We start from the raw sequence: 14,122 nt of genomic DNA, 5'->3' as shown, positions 1-14,122 counted from the left end.
TTCTTAACTCTCCAACCCAGTGATTTGCTCCTAGAAAATAATGATTTAAAACTTAACATCAATGTAGTACCTGTCTTTTTGTCAACATCCTGCTTTTTCGACAGGTATTGGTGAAGTTCCCACTACAACCCTGACATCAATGATGGGAGCCTGTGCAAAAGAGAACTGTTCCACGAGCATCCCACCCCTTAACCCCGGTTAGTACAGAAGTTCCCTCAGACCGATGATCACTTAGAACGGCATCCCTGGAAATGTTCGGGTTGGACGGGGCTTGGAGCAGCCTGGTCTAGTGGAAGGTGTCCCTGTCTGTGGCAGAGGGTTGGAATGAGATGATCTTTAAGGTCCCTTCCAAGCCAAACCACTTTGTGATTCTCTGATTTGTGTGTTGCTGTTGCAGGGACTTCTGCCGGTGTGAGAAGTGACGATCATTGTTGTGAGTCAGAAGTGCTCGATTTCTGCAAGGCTTGGAGCTTAGTTGGCAGCTTTGCTGTTAATGGGAGTGCTTCCCACACCTGATTTCCAAATGCACTGACATTAACTTTGTTATTAAAAGAGCTTGCTGAATCATTATGCTTGAACAGACAGGTTGCTTCTTGCCAAGTGACTTAGCTGAGAGAAGAAGCTTGCTGCTTGTCTGCAGCATCCTCACCTGCACACACTGAGCCACTGTTGGATCCAGTTAGGGCCACAGAAATTCACTGTCATGGCATAACATATCTATCAGCAAGCTTTTGGGTATTTTTTCTACATGCATCTGGGCCAAGGCTGTTTTGTAGCCAGAAGACCTAAGAACCTGTATCCAGGCCCACGGGTCTGTCTGTCTCCCACTCTTTCCATGTCTGGTTGAGGTGGCTGGTCTTTCATTGCAGGTATTAAGTTTGGTTTGATGTGTTGTGGCCTTTGCAGTGGAGGTGTGTGCATGGTCTGCAGGCTTAAAATATTTATTGCCACAGTTGCCTATGGTTGCTGGGGGCTGAAACTGAGGACATAAACGGTCCCTTCCTGTGTGCCAATATAATGTTGTTTCATAAGCTTTATTCTTCCACTACTAAGTTTTGAGTTTTTAGGATCAAAGCCTTCAGGGAAAGGGCTATAAAAGCAGGCTTTTTCTCCCCAGCTGGTGTGTAAACAGGCCTCATAAACAACATGAGAAGCTGTCTGGCTAGATAGAGAAAACAGTCTAAGAGCTATTGGCAAAGTTGCTGCATTCAAAGAGTAATCAATCAGTCAAAGAGATGCAGTGTGGCTTTTGCCAAGCTCTTTAAATGATAGAAATCTCACATTTCTCATTGTTTGGGTACTGCTCCTTTAAAATCAAACCATAATGAAAGAGGGCTGTACAAAACATCTAAGTGCACTCTTACTTAATCTTGAAGAAATTTCATTTATCCAGTGCCGTTAAAACCCACCAACATTCAGCAAGAACAGTTTTGCTCACCTTAGCCACCTGGTCAGAAGAATTGTTCTACTTTCTGTCTTTTCCTGGGACAGATTTCCCCTCTGGCAAAAGTGTAAGTGTGGTGGAATGCAAAGGCATGAGGTCACTATCCCCGGAAGTGTTCAAAAGGTGTGGGGATGTGGCACTTGAGATGTGGTTTAGTGGAGAATATGGCAGGGTTAGGTGAGTGGTTGGGCTCAGTCTCAGAGGTCTTTTCCAACTTTAATGGTGCTATGATTCTATGAGATAGGGGAAGTTTCACATTGTAGCACCAGAGAAGTCCACAGCTGTGTACGGCAAAGAGAAATTGTTCTCAGTGGCATCTCAGGTCCCGAGTGCAACATGAATTATGTTGCTTTTCAGACCAGATCACTGCTGATCATTTCTTCTGACGGGACTCTGCTTCTTCCTTGGGTTTTGCTGGTGGAGCCTGTGCTCAGTCATTGCTCTGACTGATGAGGGAGTTCCCTGGGAGCCAGTGTGCTGTGCCCAGAGAGCCTCCCCTCTCAGCAGCCTGCTGCTCACTACTGCTCTGGGCTGTCAGCATAAAAATACTTCACCTCATCTGCCTCGGAGTCTCCCTTCTCTCCACTCCAAAAATATTTCCATATCACTTAAGTCTATGCCTGGTGAAGTGCCTAATCACTTAAAGGAACTTCACATCCTACAGGATGTATCTCCTCATCCTCTGTAGCCCATAAAGACCTGTGCAAGAAAAGTGCACAGATACCTGTTTGTAAAGGGGACATTTCCAAAGACTCCTTCCACTGCCAGGCCTGGTCCTGCTCTGTGCAAGTTGTGCTGGATCACCGTGGGCACAGGCATGTCTCACCTGACGTGGGCCATCAGATGAGGATTTTTGAAGTAAATCTTCCTGTTATCCCTGCCCCTGCCCCATGATTAACATTGTGGGGTTGGCTTAGTGCTTAACCAGATTTGCCTTTGAATTCAATTGAATCAGAAGACAGCCTGACTAATGCTGTGCAGACCCTCACCAGCCACTCTCCATGGTGGAACTGCTTGCAAATAATCCCCCCTGAACCTCAGCTGGTGTCAATATTGGGTCCTTAACAACAATCCACTCTACAGATCCACTCCTTTCTTTCAAGTACGGGTGACTAGAGGGGCTGAGCCCACACTGTGAATGCTGTTGAGCGTTGAAGACAGAACAGCTGAGGCAGAACATGTGCCTGTGGGGTTGCCTGGCTCCCAGGTTGAAGGCAGCTCTTGTTGCTCCACATCTTGGAGTGGAAATAGAACAGAAGAAACGATGTCTGTACACTCCCCACAGCCTACGTTGCTGCTCTAGAGGTTTCTGCCAACTTTGGGCTGTCTGGTTCTTTGGCAAAGATCTTGCAACCTGCGCTTGCTTTTCTGGGAGCTTTTCTGGGATGCTGATGCTCTGTGCTGCAAGATGCACAAGGTGATGTATCTTGTTTCTCTGAAGCCTGGCTTGCTCTGAATTAGCATCTCATGGACAGGGAGAATTGGGGGTTAGGGCTGCTGGTAGATAACTCCCTCTCCAGTTCTCAGCCTTGGTTCACCACAATCTGATCATCTGCTGCTTCCAGCACCTGAGTCTGGTCTTGTGACCAGTGAAAATACTGTAGTTACCTAAAGGAAATAGAAGCCATGGCTTTTTTTCAAGGCTTTAAATTTATTTTGTGGATGGTCTCCTTCTCAAGCACAGCTCCAAAAAAAAAAAAAGGTGGAGTATTGTTTGACAGGATACAACAACAAAAATTAGTTGGTATGAATAACATCACTGTACTAGTAAAAATAAAATCTAGATATGACAGGATAAAAAAAGTTTCTTGTTTCAATCCTTTCAGTTTCAATATTTAAGCAGTTATTTTTAAATCCGGGATTATTTGTGGGAGTAGTGTCTGTAATGACCATATAGTTTAACAGGGAAGTCTGTCCTGATGTCTGCTCTTGCTTTTCTTTTTACTCAAAGTTCCTTTGGTAGGGAGTTCTTTCTCATTTAATTTGCCTGTGGCACAGAAGCAGTGGTGGCAAAAGCAGCAGCCACCAGCGCTGTCCTGCCCATCCCAGCCGGGATGCCTGCACCACAATTTGGGAACCCAAATCCAAAATTAAATTTAAATCCAAATTACTTGTCTGCAATGTGAGTGCTTGCAGTCAGTTCAATGTATCAGAGTCTATCTCAGTGCCCCAGATGTGGTGGTTTGGGGCTGTTAAATATGTGTTTCAGTCAACTCTCACAGCGGGATGTTGTTATTTATTAAACTGTGTTACAATGAGCGCACAGAGCAAACCAAGTGTGAATCGCTGCCTTCCCCGCCTAAGCAAGAGTGTCCCTAAAGAGAAAGGAAAGCAGGAGGAATGGCAATCACAGCCCTGAGCCTTCAGCCCAAGCCAGCAGGACACAGGGAACAGCTCTTCAAAGGGAGGCTGTCGATGCAGCGAGCGTGTGGTGGAGGGACTCCGGCCAAGGCGGACAAAGTCCCCCTGGGGTTGGTGTTCCAGCCCAGCTCCTCTGCACGTTCAAATATCTCCTGCACAATAGTACCCTCTGTGGCTCAGCCAAAACCACGCAGCAGCTCTGCAGCACAGATAAGAACAGAATCCAAGTTTTAAAGCTGAGGTCAGGGGGAGCCTTTCATTTAATGTCTGTCAGACCTGTGCTTGGGCACGTGTGCTGGTGGAAAGATCATGGACAGATTGACTCGAACAAAAGCCAGCCTCTCCTTAATGGTTTGAAATGCTAACATGACTTGGCTTGTGCATGAGTAGGTAGAGAAATGATTTCACAGGAAGACAATCCTTTTACAAATGTGCTTCTAATTCTCTGTTTATATTGCTTCTTGTCTATGCCGTGTTTTTAGGGGGCCCACTGAAAAAGCAGTGGGAGGACTGCAAGGAGAAGGGGTGCTCCCATGAGCAGAGATGGCAGCTCTGGGTCATTAACAGCTCTGGTGGGAGCCCTGCTTGTGATTTTCTCTGTCTCTCTTCAAGCTAAGTGTGCCTGATGTGCCTAAGTATGTCACCAGCAGTGATGTGCACATGGGTGGGGATGATCAATGAGGCTCTGGATGAGAAATACGAGAGGCAGATGTGTCTTCAGTTGCTTTCTCTAACACAGAATTGTAGCTTTGTTTGATGAGTGATTGTTTGATGCTGTGGTTCCTGTTTGCAGGTGAAGAAGAGGAGGATGGAATAGAAAGGACCTGTGACACCCTGCTCATGTGCATTGTGACTGTGTTAAACCAAGGCCTGCGGAATGGTGGTGGTGTGGGAGACGTGCTCAGAAAGCCTTCCAAAGATGTGAGTGTTTTGGCTGAGGAAATGCATTACTCCCTGTGCATCTCATGAATGCCAAAGTCAATTTTTGGAGGTCATAGACAGTGTTTGTATCTAGTCTGATCTCATGTCACACAGTTGATTTATCCACTTAATTTTTAGATTCCAGATGGGATATTTAATAGGAAGAGCTAAGCTTGGTGTGATGTTGATACTTGAAGAAGGGATCTCTAGGTAGTTGTTTGCCACTTCTGGAAAAATGCAGAATATCATAGCCTTCAAAGCACTGCTAAGAAGTCAGCCCTGTGAGGCACATCTGGAGGGCTGTGTCCAGTCCTGGCCTCCTCAGGACAGGAGGGACAGGGAGCTCCTGGAGCGGGGCCAGCAGAGGCTGAGGAGATGATTTAGGGCCTGGAGCATCCCTGACAGGGAAAGGCTGAGGGAGCTGGGGCTGTCCAGCCTGGAGAGGAGCCCCAGCTGAGAGGGGCCCTCAGCCCTGGGTGTCCCTGTGTGCAGGGAGGGCTCCGAGCAGGGCCCAGGCTCTGCTCCGGGGGGCCCAGCCATGGCACCAGAGGAACGGGCAGGGACTGATCCCAGGAAGTTCCCCCTGGACATTTTAGCTTATATTCAGCATGGCATCTGCCCTGGAATAGGTCCTGTTGAATAGGTCCAGCATGAAGGTCAAAACAGAATTTCATATATTGTGGCATATTTTCCCTTCCAGAAGTTTCCTCAAAAATTCAGTTCATTTAAGGACCTCCCGTAATATTTGGGTGGTTTCATGCATTTTTATTTAGGCTCAAAAAAGAACATCACAAAGAAAGGCAATCTAGCGGCACTTTGCTTGATGAGCCACACCATAAGTGTTATAAATAAATTCAGGATTAAGTAGGATCTCAGCAGGGCTTGCGAGAGTCCAGAGACAGCTCGAATCTGGATGGAAGAGCTCCCTGTGCTGGTAGTAGGAGTCTATATCCTGTCTCGAAGACCGGGAGGTTCTGCAGGAGCCAAAGTTTATCCCCAGTGGAATCTGTAAGCTCTTACAGACTTTGAAAGTGACCCTTTGAAATTGACCCGTGCCACTTAGCAGCTCTTTAATGCTAATTACATGGAAGCACGCCACAAAGGGTAGTGCTATTATCCGCATGAATGTGTGGGAAACTGAACAATTGGGTGACTTCAGGTCTCTATCATGGTGAAGAAAAGGACTTGGGTTTTATGCCTCCGTACACATAGATAGTTCCTCCCTAGTCCTGTGAGTAAGGCTAGCAGAATTTGGCATATGAAAAGAAAGATCTGTAGCTTTGCTTGAGCTAATGTGAAAATGTTGTTTAATATTTTAGAGTTGTGCTATTTTTATACCTTCTTGCAACCTTGTTATTGCAGGAGCCCTTGTTTGCTGCACGAGTTGTTTATGATCTTCTGTTTTACTTCATTGTCATAATTATTGTTCTCAACCTGATCTTTGGAGTCATCATTGACACATTTGCTGATCTCAGGAGTGAAAAGCAGAAAAAGGAGGAGATACTAAAGACCACCTGTTTCATTTGTGGTAGGTGTTACTGATCTGTTGAGATATTTGAGGGTGAAAGGAATGAAAATTAACTATTCCTCAATAAATAAAGCTTGGACCCTGGGCATGGTTATCTTCTACAAGGAAAGTCTGTAAAAATGTCAGAGTTTGATTTGGAAACTCTCATTAGGAAAAAGATTTGGTTTATGAATCAAAAGCTAGCTTTGCTGAGAGATGGCTTCTCAGTCTCCGCCCAGAATCCGAGGCAGAAGAGCTGTGTCTCACACTTGCATCATCACCACTAATGGAGATGGGGCAGCTGCTGACTCTGTTTCACAGAGTGTGCTGCAGATGAAAGTGCAGCTTCTATTTCACAGCACAGGGCATTCCAGAAGGGAAGCATCAGCAAGAACTGCCGATTTCAGAAGGTGGTACAAAGCAGGGAACAAAAGAATTCCGTGGAAATCATCTCTGCAAAGCCCATGGATAAATCACACTTATTTTGAAGTGCACTCACAAAGAGGGCCAGGCCTTCACTCCCCGGGGGACTTCAGAAATACCTGCTTTTTTGTAGGCTGTTGTACTGACAGGGCTGAATGCTGTGCAGAGCACAACATGTCTTTAGTGTCTGTGGACAGGAAATGCAGGGAGGAGAGCAGTAATATGGAGGCAAACATTGGTGGTTCCTCTCTCACTTCTGGTATTCTTCTGAGATCTGGCCCATTACAGGGAAAAATCCAAAAAAATTCTTATGACTACAGCTCTGTAAAGACTGTGTGACAATAGAGCTGCAGAGACTCACCCTCTCTGCCAGGTTTAAGCCCACAAACAATCCCACTGAACCTTAAGTGGGGCTGTTTATATGCTTCATGCTAAAAGTGTGCATAAATCTTTGGAAGACCAGGACCTGGACTGCACACTGTGTGCTTCCCAGTATACATCTAGGAAGAGCCAGAGCCAACACTTGTAAAGCACTTTATAGCCCTCAGCATAGAAGGCACTGTAAAACTGTAATATATTTATTATATTGTTATTGTTATTAAGAGGAAATATCACAAAAGAGAATAAATGCTGCGTTGAAAGACTTCTGTCAGGAATGCCTTCTGGCCTGGTATTTCTTGCCTGGCAGTTATGGCTTTTAAATTAAGATCCTTCAAATTTATGGTCCTTTAAATTAAGTTAGGTTCCTTTCTCTAACATATTTAACAGATTTGTGTATTTTTATGTTGAAGTTTATTTTTTGGCTTTATGTTCTTCTCTTTTTGCAGGACTGGAGAGAGACAAATTTGATAACAAGACCGTTTCGTTTGAGGAGCATATAAAGGCAGAACACAACATGTGGCATTATTTGTACTTTATAGTTCTTGTCAAAGTTAAAGATCCAACTGAATACACTGGCCCGGAGAGCTACGTGGCTCAAATGATTGTGGTAAGTCAATTTGGGCATGTGCTTTATGCAACTGAGAGATGTTCCTTGCAGCTAGGGCAGAGAATATCTTTCTTTTCCCCTCTCTCTGAACAATAGGAGGCATCGATCTGTATTTTTAAAGATCTTTTCACGTGTCTTAGTCTGCAACAAAACCTGCTCTTAAACATAATGAAAAAGATGAAGGTGCAGGCTGCAGTCTCCAGTTTGGCGTCGGTGCTCTCATGCTCTGTGGGTTCTGCTGCCTCATTAGCCAAAGCTGGGGCAGGAGAGCATGCATCATAACATCTGCTGCTACTCCAGCCTTGTCCAGTGTCTCTGGGCTGCTGTCCAGAAAAATAACATCTCCTGCTGAGCACTGAAATGCAGGGTCAGTGCTCAGGGCTGGTGCTTTTCTCCTATGGCTGCTCTGAACAAGCGAGTGAAAAGACCAAGCAGAGCAGCCACAGGGATTTTAAGAGCCACGGAAACTGCCTTGGGAAGCAGTGAGAGTACTTGGATTCAGAGAGAGAAATGTGATGACACTGGGCCAGAGAGGTGTTCGATTCCGTTGTTTCCAGCCTGCTGCCGAAGAGGGTTCATTCTGGTGACTGAGAATGATGGATTATCAAGGCTGCCTGGCCTGGGGCTTCATTTTTGAGGAATGCTGCCTGCCTGCTGGGATATTCTGGTGCAGCATTTTCTTCCTGTGGACTTGCTGGCGGGTATTGCACTGCTCAGGGCCTGTGCCAGGCCCTGTGGTTGCAGAGCTGGCATATGTCTGAATCCCGGAGGAGGCTGTAACCAAATGCGCATCGGGCTTCACTGTTTATGCATTTCTGGAGCCACATTTCTTATCAAGGCTATCGCTCTGTTATCCCTCATCAGGATTTTGATTGGACATACTACCCAGCCTCATTACTGAGGTGCTGGGTGGCCTTTTAGTCCCCAGTTTAGCCAAGGGGAAGATTCTTCTCCTTTCACTTCAGCTGTCGTCGGGTCAGGCGCCGGGTTTCGATCGATCCCAGCTCCTTTCTGCCCTGTCAGTGCAGAAAGCTGGGTTATTTATCCTGCCTTCAGATGGATGTCCAGGATAGCTGGGCTGACTCACCTTTCTCACTCTCTTGAAAGCCTAAATGGTTAGTTTAGACAAGATGCCTAATTGGGAGCAGGCTAAAATTAGAGTTGACTCCCAAGCACTGTGCAGGCTTACGCAGAGCTTACCTTGAAGAACTCACATTAGTAGAAATGGTTGTGTTTAGACAGGAGTGTGTGCTTGATTGCTGCACTTAAATTGAGCTTTTGTAAGTGCTATTGCCACTAGAAGGGAAGGTGCTGTGGCAGGTGATGGGAATTCAGTACTCAGGTACAGAGGAACAGCCTATTTCCATGAATTTTGAACCATCAGTCTCATTGCCCAGCTCAGAGCATGTATACTGTAGGCAGTGATGGATCTACACTTCTGCAGGGTGGTGGGCGAGGTAGAAAACATAAAACACATCTTTGTAGATGCTGTTGCATTACGAGAAATTACTGATAGTGGCAAATTGTCCTGTTACACACGGAAATATTTTGGCTTATCTCAGAAAAACACTTTAATTTGTGGAATCAGACTTTGGGGCTTGTCTCATTTGTTCCTCCTCTTCCTCTCCCTGCAATGTTTGTAAGATTTTAAACTTTGTGGTATGTATGTTAAGTATTAATGTTTAATTCCAAGAGATGCATTAATATTCACAGTAAGTGTATTCATCCTGTGCCAGCAGTGGTTTGACTTTTCTGATGTGTAATTCACTAATGTATTTTACTTCTGCATTAATGGCTGGAACTCCTGTTGGAATATCTAAAATACTAACAGAAAAGCACCAAAAACTCACCTGACCTCAAGCACTGAACTGATTTCTCAAAGCCCCTGTTCCTCTGTGGCAGAGCGCTGGCTGTTTAAGTGGTTAGCAGTAATCCAGATTTTGGGATTATTAAACTCTCATTTTCCATCAGTGTATATAAAGTTAAAGGTTATTTTGGATCATGAAGAGGTACCTGTGGACCTAGAAGTATAAAGCTTAAATGGAATGAAAGTATAAATGGTGGAGTGGGAGAAAAAAGGAGAAATAAATGTTTGACTGAACTACAAGTGTCTGGTATGAGATTAGTAGTTGTGTCTTTGTGTAGTTTAAATTCCTAGTACGAAATCCAGGGAAGATGTGCTGCCTAGCAGAAGCAATTGGAACTTCTTAAGTGAACAAAAAAAGGACACTTTCTCTTGGAGCCAAAGAATTTACAGTATATCACATGCTACAAGGAATACTAAGAAATTAAAGAAAATAATCTGACTGGAGGAATGGAGTATGATATTCAACTGGAAGAGATTTAGAGATACAGCTTTGCTCTGGACCAAAAGAAGAGTCAAAAAGGGAACTCTCAGAGGCAGTTTTGCAGCTGTCAAACACATGAGCTGCTGTAGCAGATGTGTTTGGTGTGTCCCAACCAAACACAGCCTGATAGTAATGAGTTACACCACAGGCAAGTGAGATGTGCTACATTCCATGCACTAATTAAGCCTGAGTATGGCTTTTGTCATGAAGACAGAGAGAGGAGCTGATTCAGGCTCTGTGACAGCCTGAAGGCTGAGTGACCATCCTTGTGATACTAGGAGAGGTGACCAAGTCCTGGGTAAGAAAGCATATCCTGGTTAGGATCTGGCAGAAAAGAGGCTTGAAATTACCCTTTTACAAGGGACTTGCCAGTGGAATTGACTCATTGCTGAAAAAGGCTTGTTGGGGGTGTATGGGATTGCAAGAAGTATTTATAAATATATGGTGGTTGGAATAGCAGGGCAGTGTCGGGACCTCTTTGAAAAGGACAAGGTGGAATGAGATTTTATATTTCATACTACACAGAATATGGCTGAAAAAACTCTGTGAATCATACTCCTGGAAGAACTCTCTTCATTCTATTAGTTTTTGTTACAATTAGGAATGCTTTCTATGGCTGCTTCTGTAGCTTTAGTGGATTCTGTGGAATTTAATGGAATTCTATGTTTTTCACAGCCAGATCACTTAAAGAGTGAAGAGTAAAGAAGAGAACTTCTACCCAAATCCAGTCTTCAAGACTCAGATCTATCCTTCAATACACATAGGTCAAAATTTTGGAGTATGCTGCAGTAACTTTAATAGAAAGTAGAGTTTAGCTCCAAGTATCATCCTCACTACCCCTACAACTGCGGCGAGGAACCAATTTATTATTGGCATTTGCCTATTCCTGTCTTGCAAAGTATTGCAAAAAGTAACATTGGAATAATTATCAGTATTAACTAAGCACCAGGAAAAGCATCAGGTTCTGATAGTCTCTTTTCTCCATTGCCCAGCCTCATCAGAGCCCCAAAAATATGACTGTCTACTTCGTGACTCTCAGTCTTTTCTATGTATCATTTATCCAGCAAACAGTGAAGCATCTGGTTTGAAGGCTTGCTGATAGCACAACAGATACCAGGAATGCTGTGGTTTCCTTGTTTTGGAATATTATTTGACAGGCTGGGTGCCAAAATGGATGGGAGTTATTACACATCATAGCTCACTTCTCAAGAAGGGGGAAGAAACACGTGGATGATGTTGTACACACCCCACACTCAAATGCAAGATTCTTGCAGGTTTCCAAGTTCACTTGTATTTCTGTTCCAGGGGTGGTTTGTTTCAAGGCATTACCATTATCTTGCTTGTCTCTGGCCTCAGAAGACCTTGGGGTAGAGCACTTCTTTTGCTTTCCTGCTCTGGACTGTGGACATTGTCTCTGCAAACTCCTGATGTTCCCTGTGATTTTGATTTTCCCAGCAGCTCCGTGTTTGCTTCAGTACTTAGCATACTGCTCTGAGCAGTGATAGAAGTAGTCAGGAGCTATCCAGCTTTCATAAAGAAAGGTATTAATTTTTCTGTGGGTTTTTTTATTTTTAGAAAAAAGCATCAAGCATAAAATGAATTCTAGAGCAACATGCAGTTCATACACCTCAAGCTTTATGGAGATGTTGGTGGGAATAAAGCACGTCTGCTCTTCCAGCGCTGTCCTTTCTTCTTGCACACTTATCTTTTATCAGTCATTGGGTGAAATATTAATGAATATTAAAGCAGGGCACTAGGTTTTAGTATTTGTTTGCTCTCCGGGCCTCTTTTATGAAGTCAGACAGGTATTATACAATATCTGAAGAGACAGAAACTTTGAAAAGCTGGCAGCATGCCTTGTGTTTGCACTGAGAACCTGCATGAATGATTCCCCTATTGAATTTTCATTCCTGTAGAAAAAAACCCTGTTTATCTAACCCATTTAACCAGAAACACCATCCCTAGCAAACCCAGAGATGCACATAACTTGTATTACATCGATACAGCAATCTTTGAATGTTCCTTGTGTCCATTTGTCAGAGGAGACAGTTTAATGTGATAACTGGAACAATGAAGGTTAATGTCCAAACTTTTGTACTTTGCTTTTCAGAGGTGTAATTTGTACACACATATTTCACCCAAGCTTTGGTAGCTGTAAATAGATATATGGAGGTTAAAAAAAAAAAAGGACATGATTAGCTGCTGAATTTTTTGCAGCTCAACAGAGCTATGAATTAGCCTATGATTTGTACCTCTATTCATTTGCAAAAATAAAAGGCTATTGGCATAGTAATTAAATTAATTATTTTGCCCATTGGAAGAATGAAAGACTTTAGCAAACGAAGCCCTGAAAGTTTCATTCTCGTGTGCTCTGTCCACAGTTCTTAGCAAGTTTCGTAATGGCTTTTATCAGCATTAGTGCTACCTGTCATAACTACATAATCACAGCACCTAATTATATTATTACTTATTTACCCTAATTATGTAATTGGATGTAATTGGTGCAATTATGTAACTCCTCAGTCAGCTGAAAAATGCTCTAAAACCAGCCTATGCTCCTAAGAGTAAAGGATGCTGCCATGAATTGGACCATCTCTCTAAAGCAAGGCAATCTTTGCTGGGAAATTAAAGGTTCTGTTCTCATGTTCTCCATTATGGTCACTGGGACCATGAACCTTTTATTCCTATCAATGTGGCAGGGAGGAAGCAGTAGAGACAGGTTGAGCAACACCAGCCTGAAATTCTGAACTATTATCTTCTGATTCAGTTCTCTTAAAAGCACTTTTGTGGCACAGCAATGACCTGGCATTAGTCATGTGACAAAATATTTTAACTGCTTTATTTTAAATATTTTAAAGGTGTCAGCTTTTTTAAATTATTATTTTTCTTTTAAATTATTGAATAAAAGAGATATTTAGCCATGCCACGAGGAAAAATGTATTCCCCTTTTGAAACATTCTGATTGTTTTGCTTGCTGTTTTTAAATAGTGAAGTTTGAAAATTCAGCTGAAATTAGTGCTCCTTTGAGCTGGTGCTGTTGTTTCTGTTCTTCCTACCTCCAGCCTCATGGTTTTGCCTTCTTTTCTATTAGATACCCAGAAGTGGGTGTCAGATTGAAAAGCAGTGCTGGGAATAATGCCAAATGAGCCATTGAGAAGCCTCAATAGTTGTCATTCTGCCCATGCTGTGTGCTGGGCAGCGCCAGCCCTTTTCCCTCGGCATCCTCCTCTCTCCTGCCTCGCTGCCCTGCATTTTGCCATGTTCCCACCTCGGGAGGGGAGGTGTGATGTGAGCCATGTCAGCTCCTGGCTGCTCCCAGGGGTCAGATGGTTGTGGCCAGAGCCACTCCATGAGGCTGTGACCCCCTGGTACAGGAGCAGGGCGAGGGGACAAGCTCCCTCCTGGAGGCAGAGCTGCTTGCATACGGCCCCTGGCACACCCTGCAGAGGGGCTTTTTTTCATCCTAGCCAACCCCAGCAGACGTAGCTGACTGTCAAAACAGCCAAGGTGTGAGCCAAGGGTGCCTATGGAGCCCGACAGCTGTGGGTCAGGAGGCTGCCTGCCCGTCCCCTCACACCTTGGGAGAGGTTGCTCCAGGGTTACTCAGTGAGCAAAAGGCGTTTCACCGATGCCAGACCCTGGTGTGCTGCCCTGATGTCTGACAGAGTCAGTGGCCATCCCCGAGCAGACCACGTGGAGTTTCTAGGGGAGGCAGCTCCGAGGGAAATTCAGGCAGGAGAGGTGGAGACAGTGAAAAAGCGCTGTACAGAAAGGGGAAGGGCATGCTGACAGCATGGGGGTTTGTGGAACAAGCTGTTCTTTACTGCTGTCAATTTTTGTCAGAGAACGTAATAAAATAGTATGTACTAAGAGGGCTGTTGACCTCTGCTCTTAAAATAAAGCTTCTTTGGAGAAGGAAGAAAAAAGTTCTGACATCCAAAATTCTTCTGTTATCCATCACCCTTTTGAATTTTGGAGGTAAAAGTTTTCTCTGGTAGTTCTGTAGATATACTTATTAGATCCAAAGATCACAAAACACCATATGGGTAGAGAGAATGACCTAAAGCAGAGAAATGTCAATCCAAGGTAGCATGAATGCTGCAGAATGGGCACTTGGGATCTCAGGAAGA

General features: G+C 44.2%; 1 protein-coding gene across 4 annotated transcripts in view; it reads left to right on the top strand.

Moving 5' to 3' along the window:
• Positions 1-14,122, top strand: part of ITPR2 (inositol 1,4,5-trisphosphate receptor type 2) — a 245,697-nt gene that overhangs the window by 213,114 nt on the left and 18,461 nt on the right. For 3 of the 4 annotated variants that reach the window (XM_039570501.1, XM_039570499.1, XM_020584640.2), the window contains 5 exons: positions 105-197; positions 398-433; positions 4,599-4,726; positions 6,089-6,254; positions 7,484-7,644. In XM_039570501.1, coding sequence (XP_039426435.1) covers positions 105-197; positions 398-433; positions 4,599-4,726; positions 6,089-6,254; positions 7,484-7,644 — 584 coding nt within the window. The remainder of the gene's footprint in view (positions 1-104; positions 198-397; positions 434-4,598; positions 4,727-6,088; positions 6,255-7,483; positions 7,645-14,122) is intronic. The other variant, XM_039570500.1, reaches the window with a different exon arrangement.

This window comes from Corvus cornix, chromosome 1A, assembly GCF_000738735.6.
Source record: "Corvus cornix cornix isolate S_Up_H32 chromosome 1A, ASM73873v5, whole genome shotgun sequence".
Lineage (NCBI taxonomy): Eukaryota > Metazoa > Chordata > Aves > Passeriformes > Corvidae > Corvus > Corvus cornix.
The sequence above is the reverse complement of the archived record's forward strand: the minus strand, read 5'-3'. Positions and strand labels throughout refer to the sequence as shown.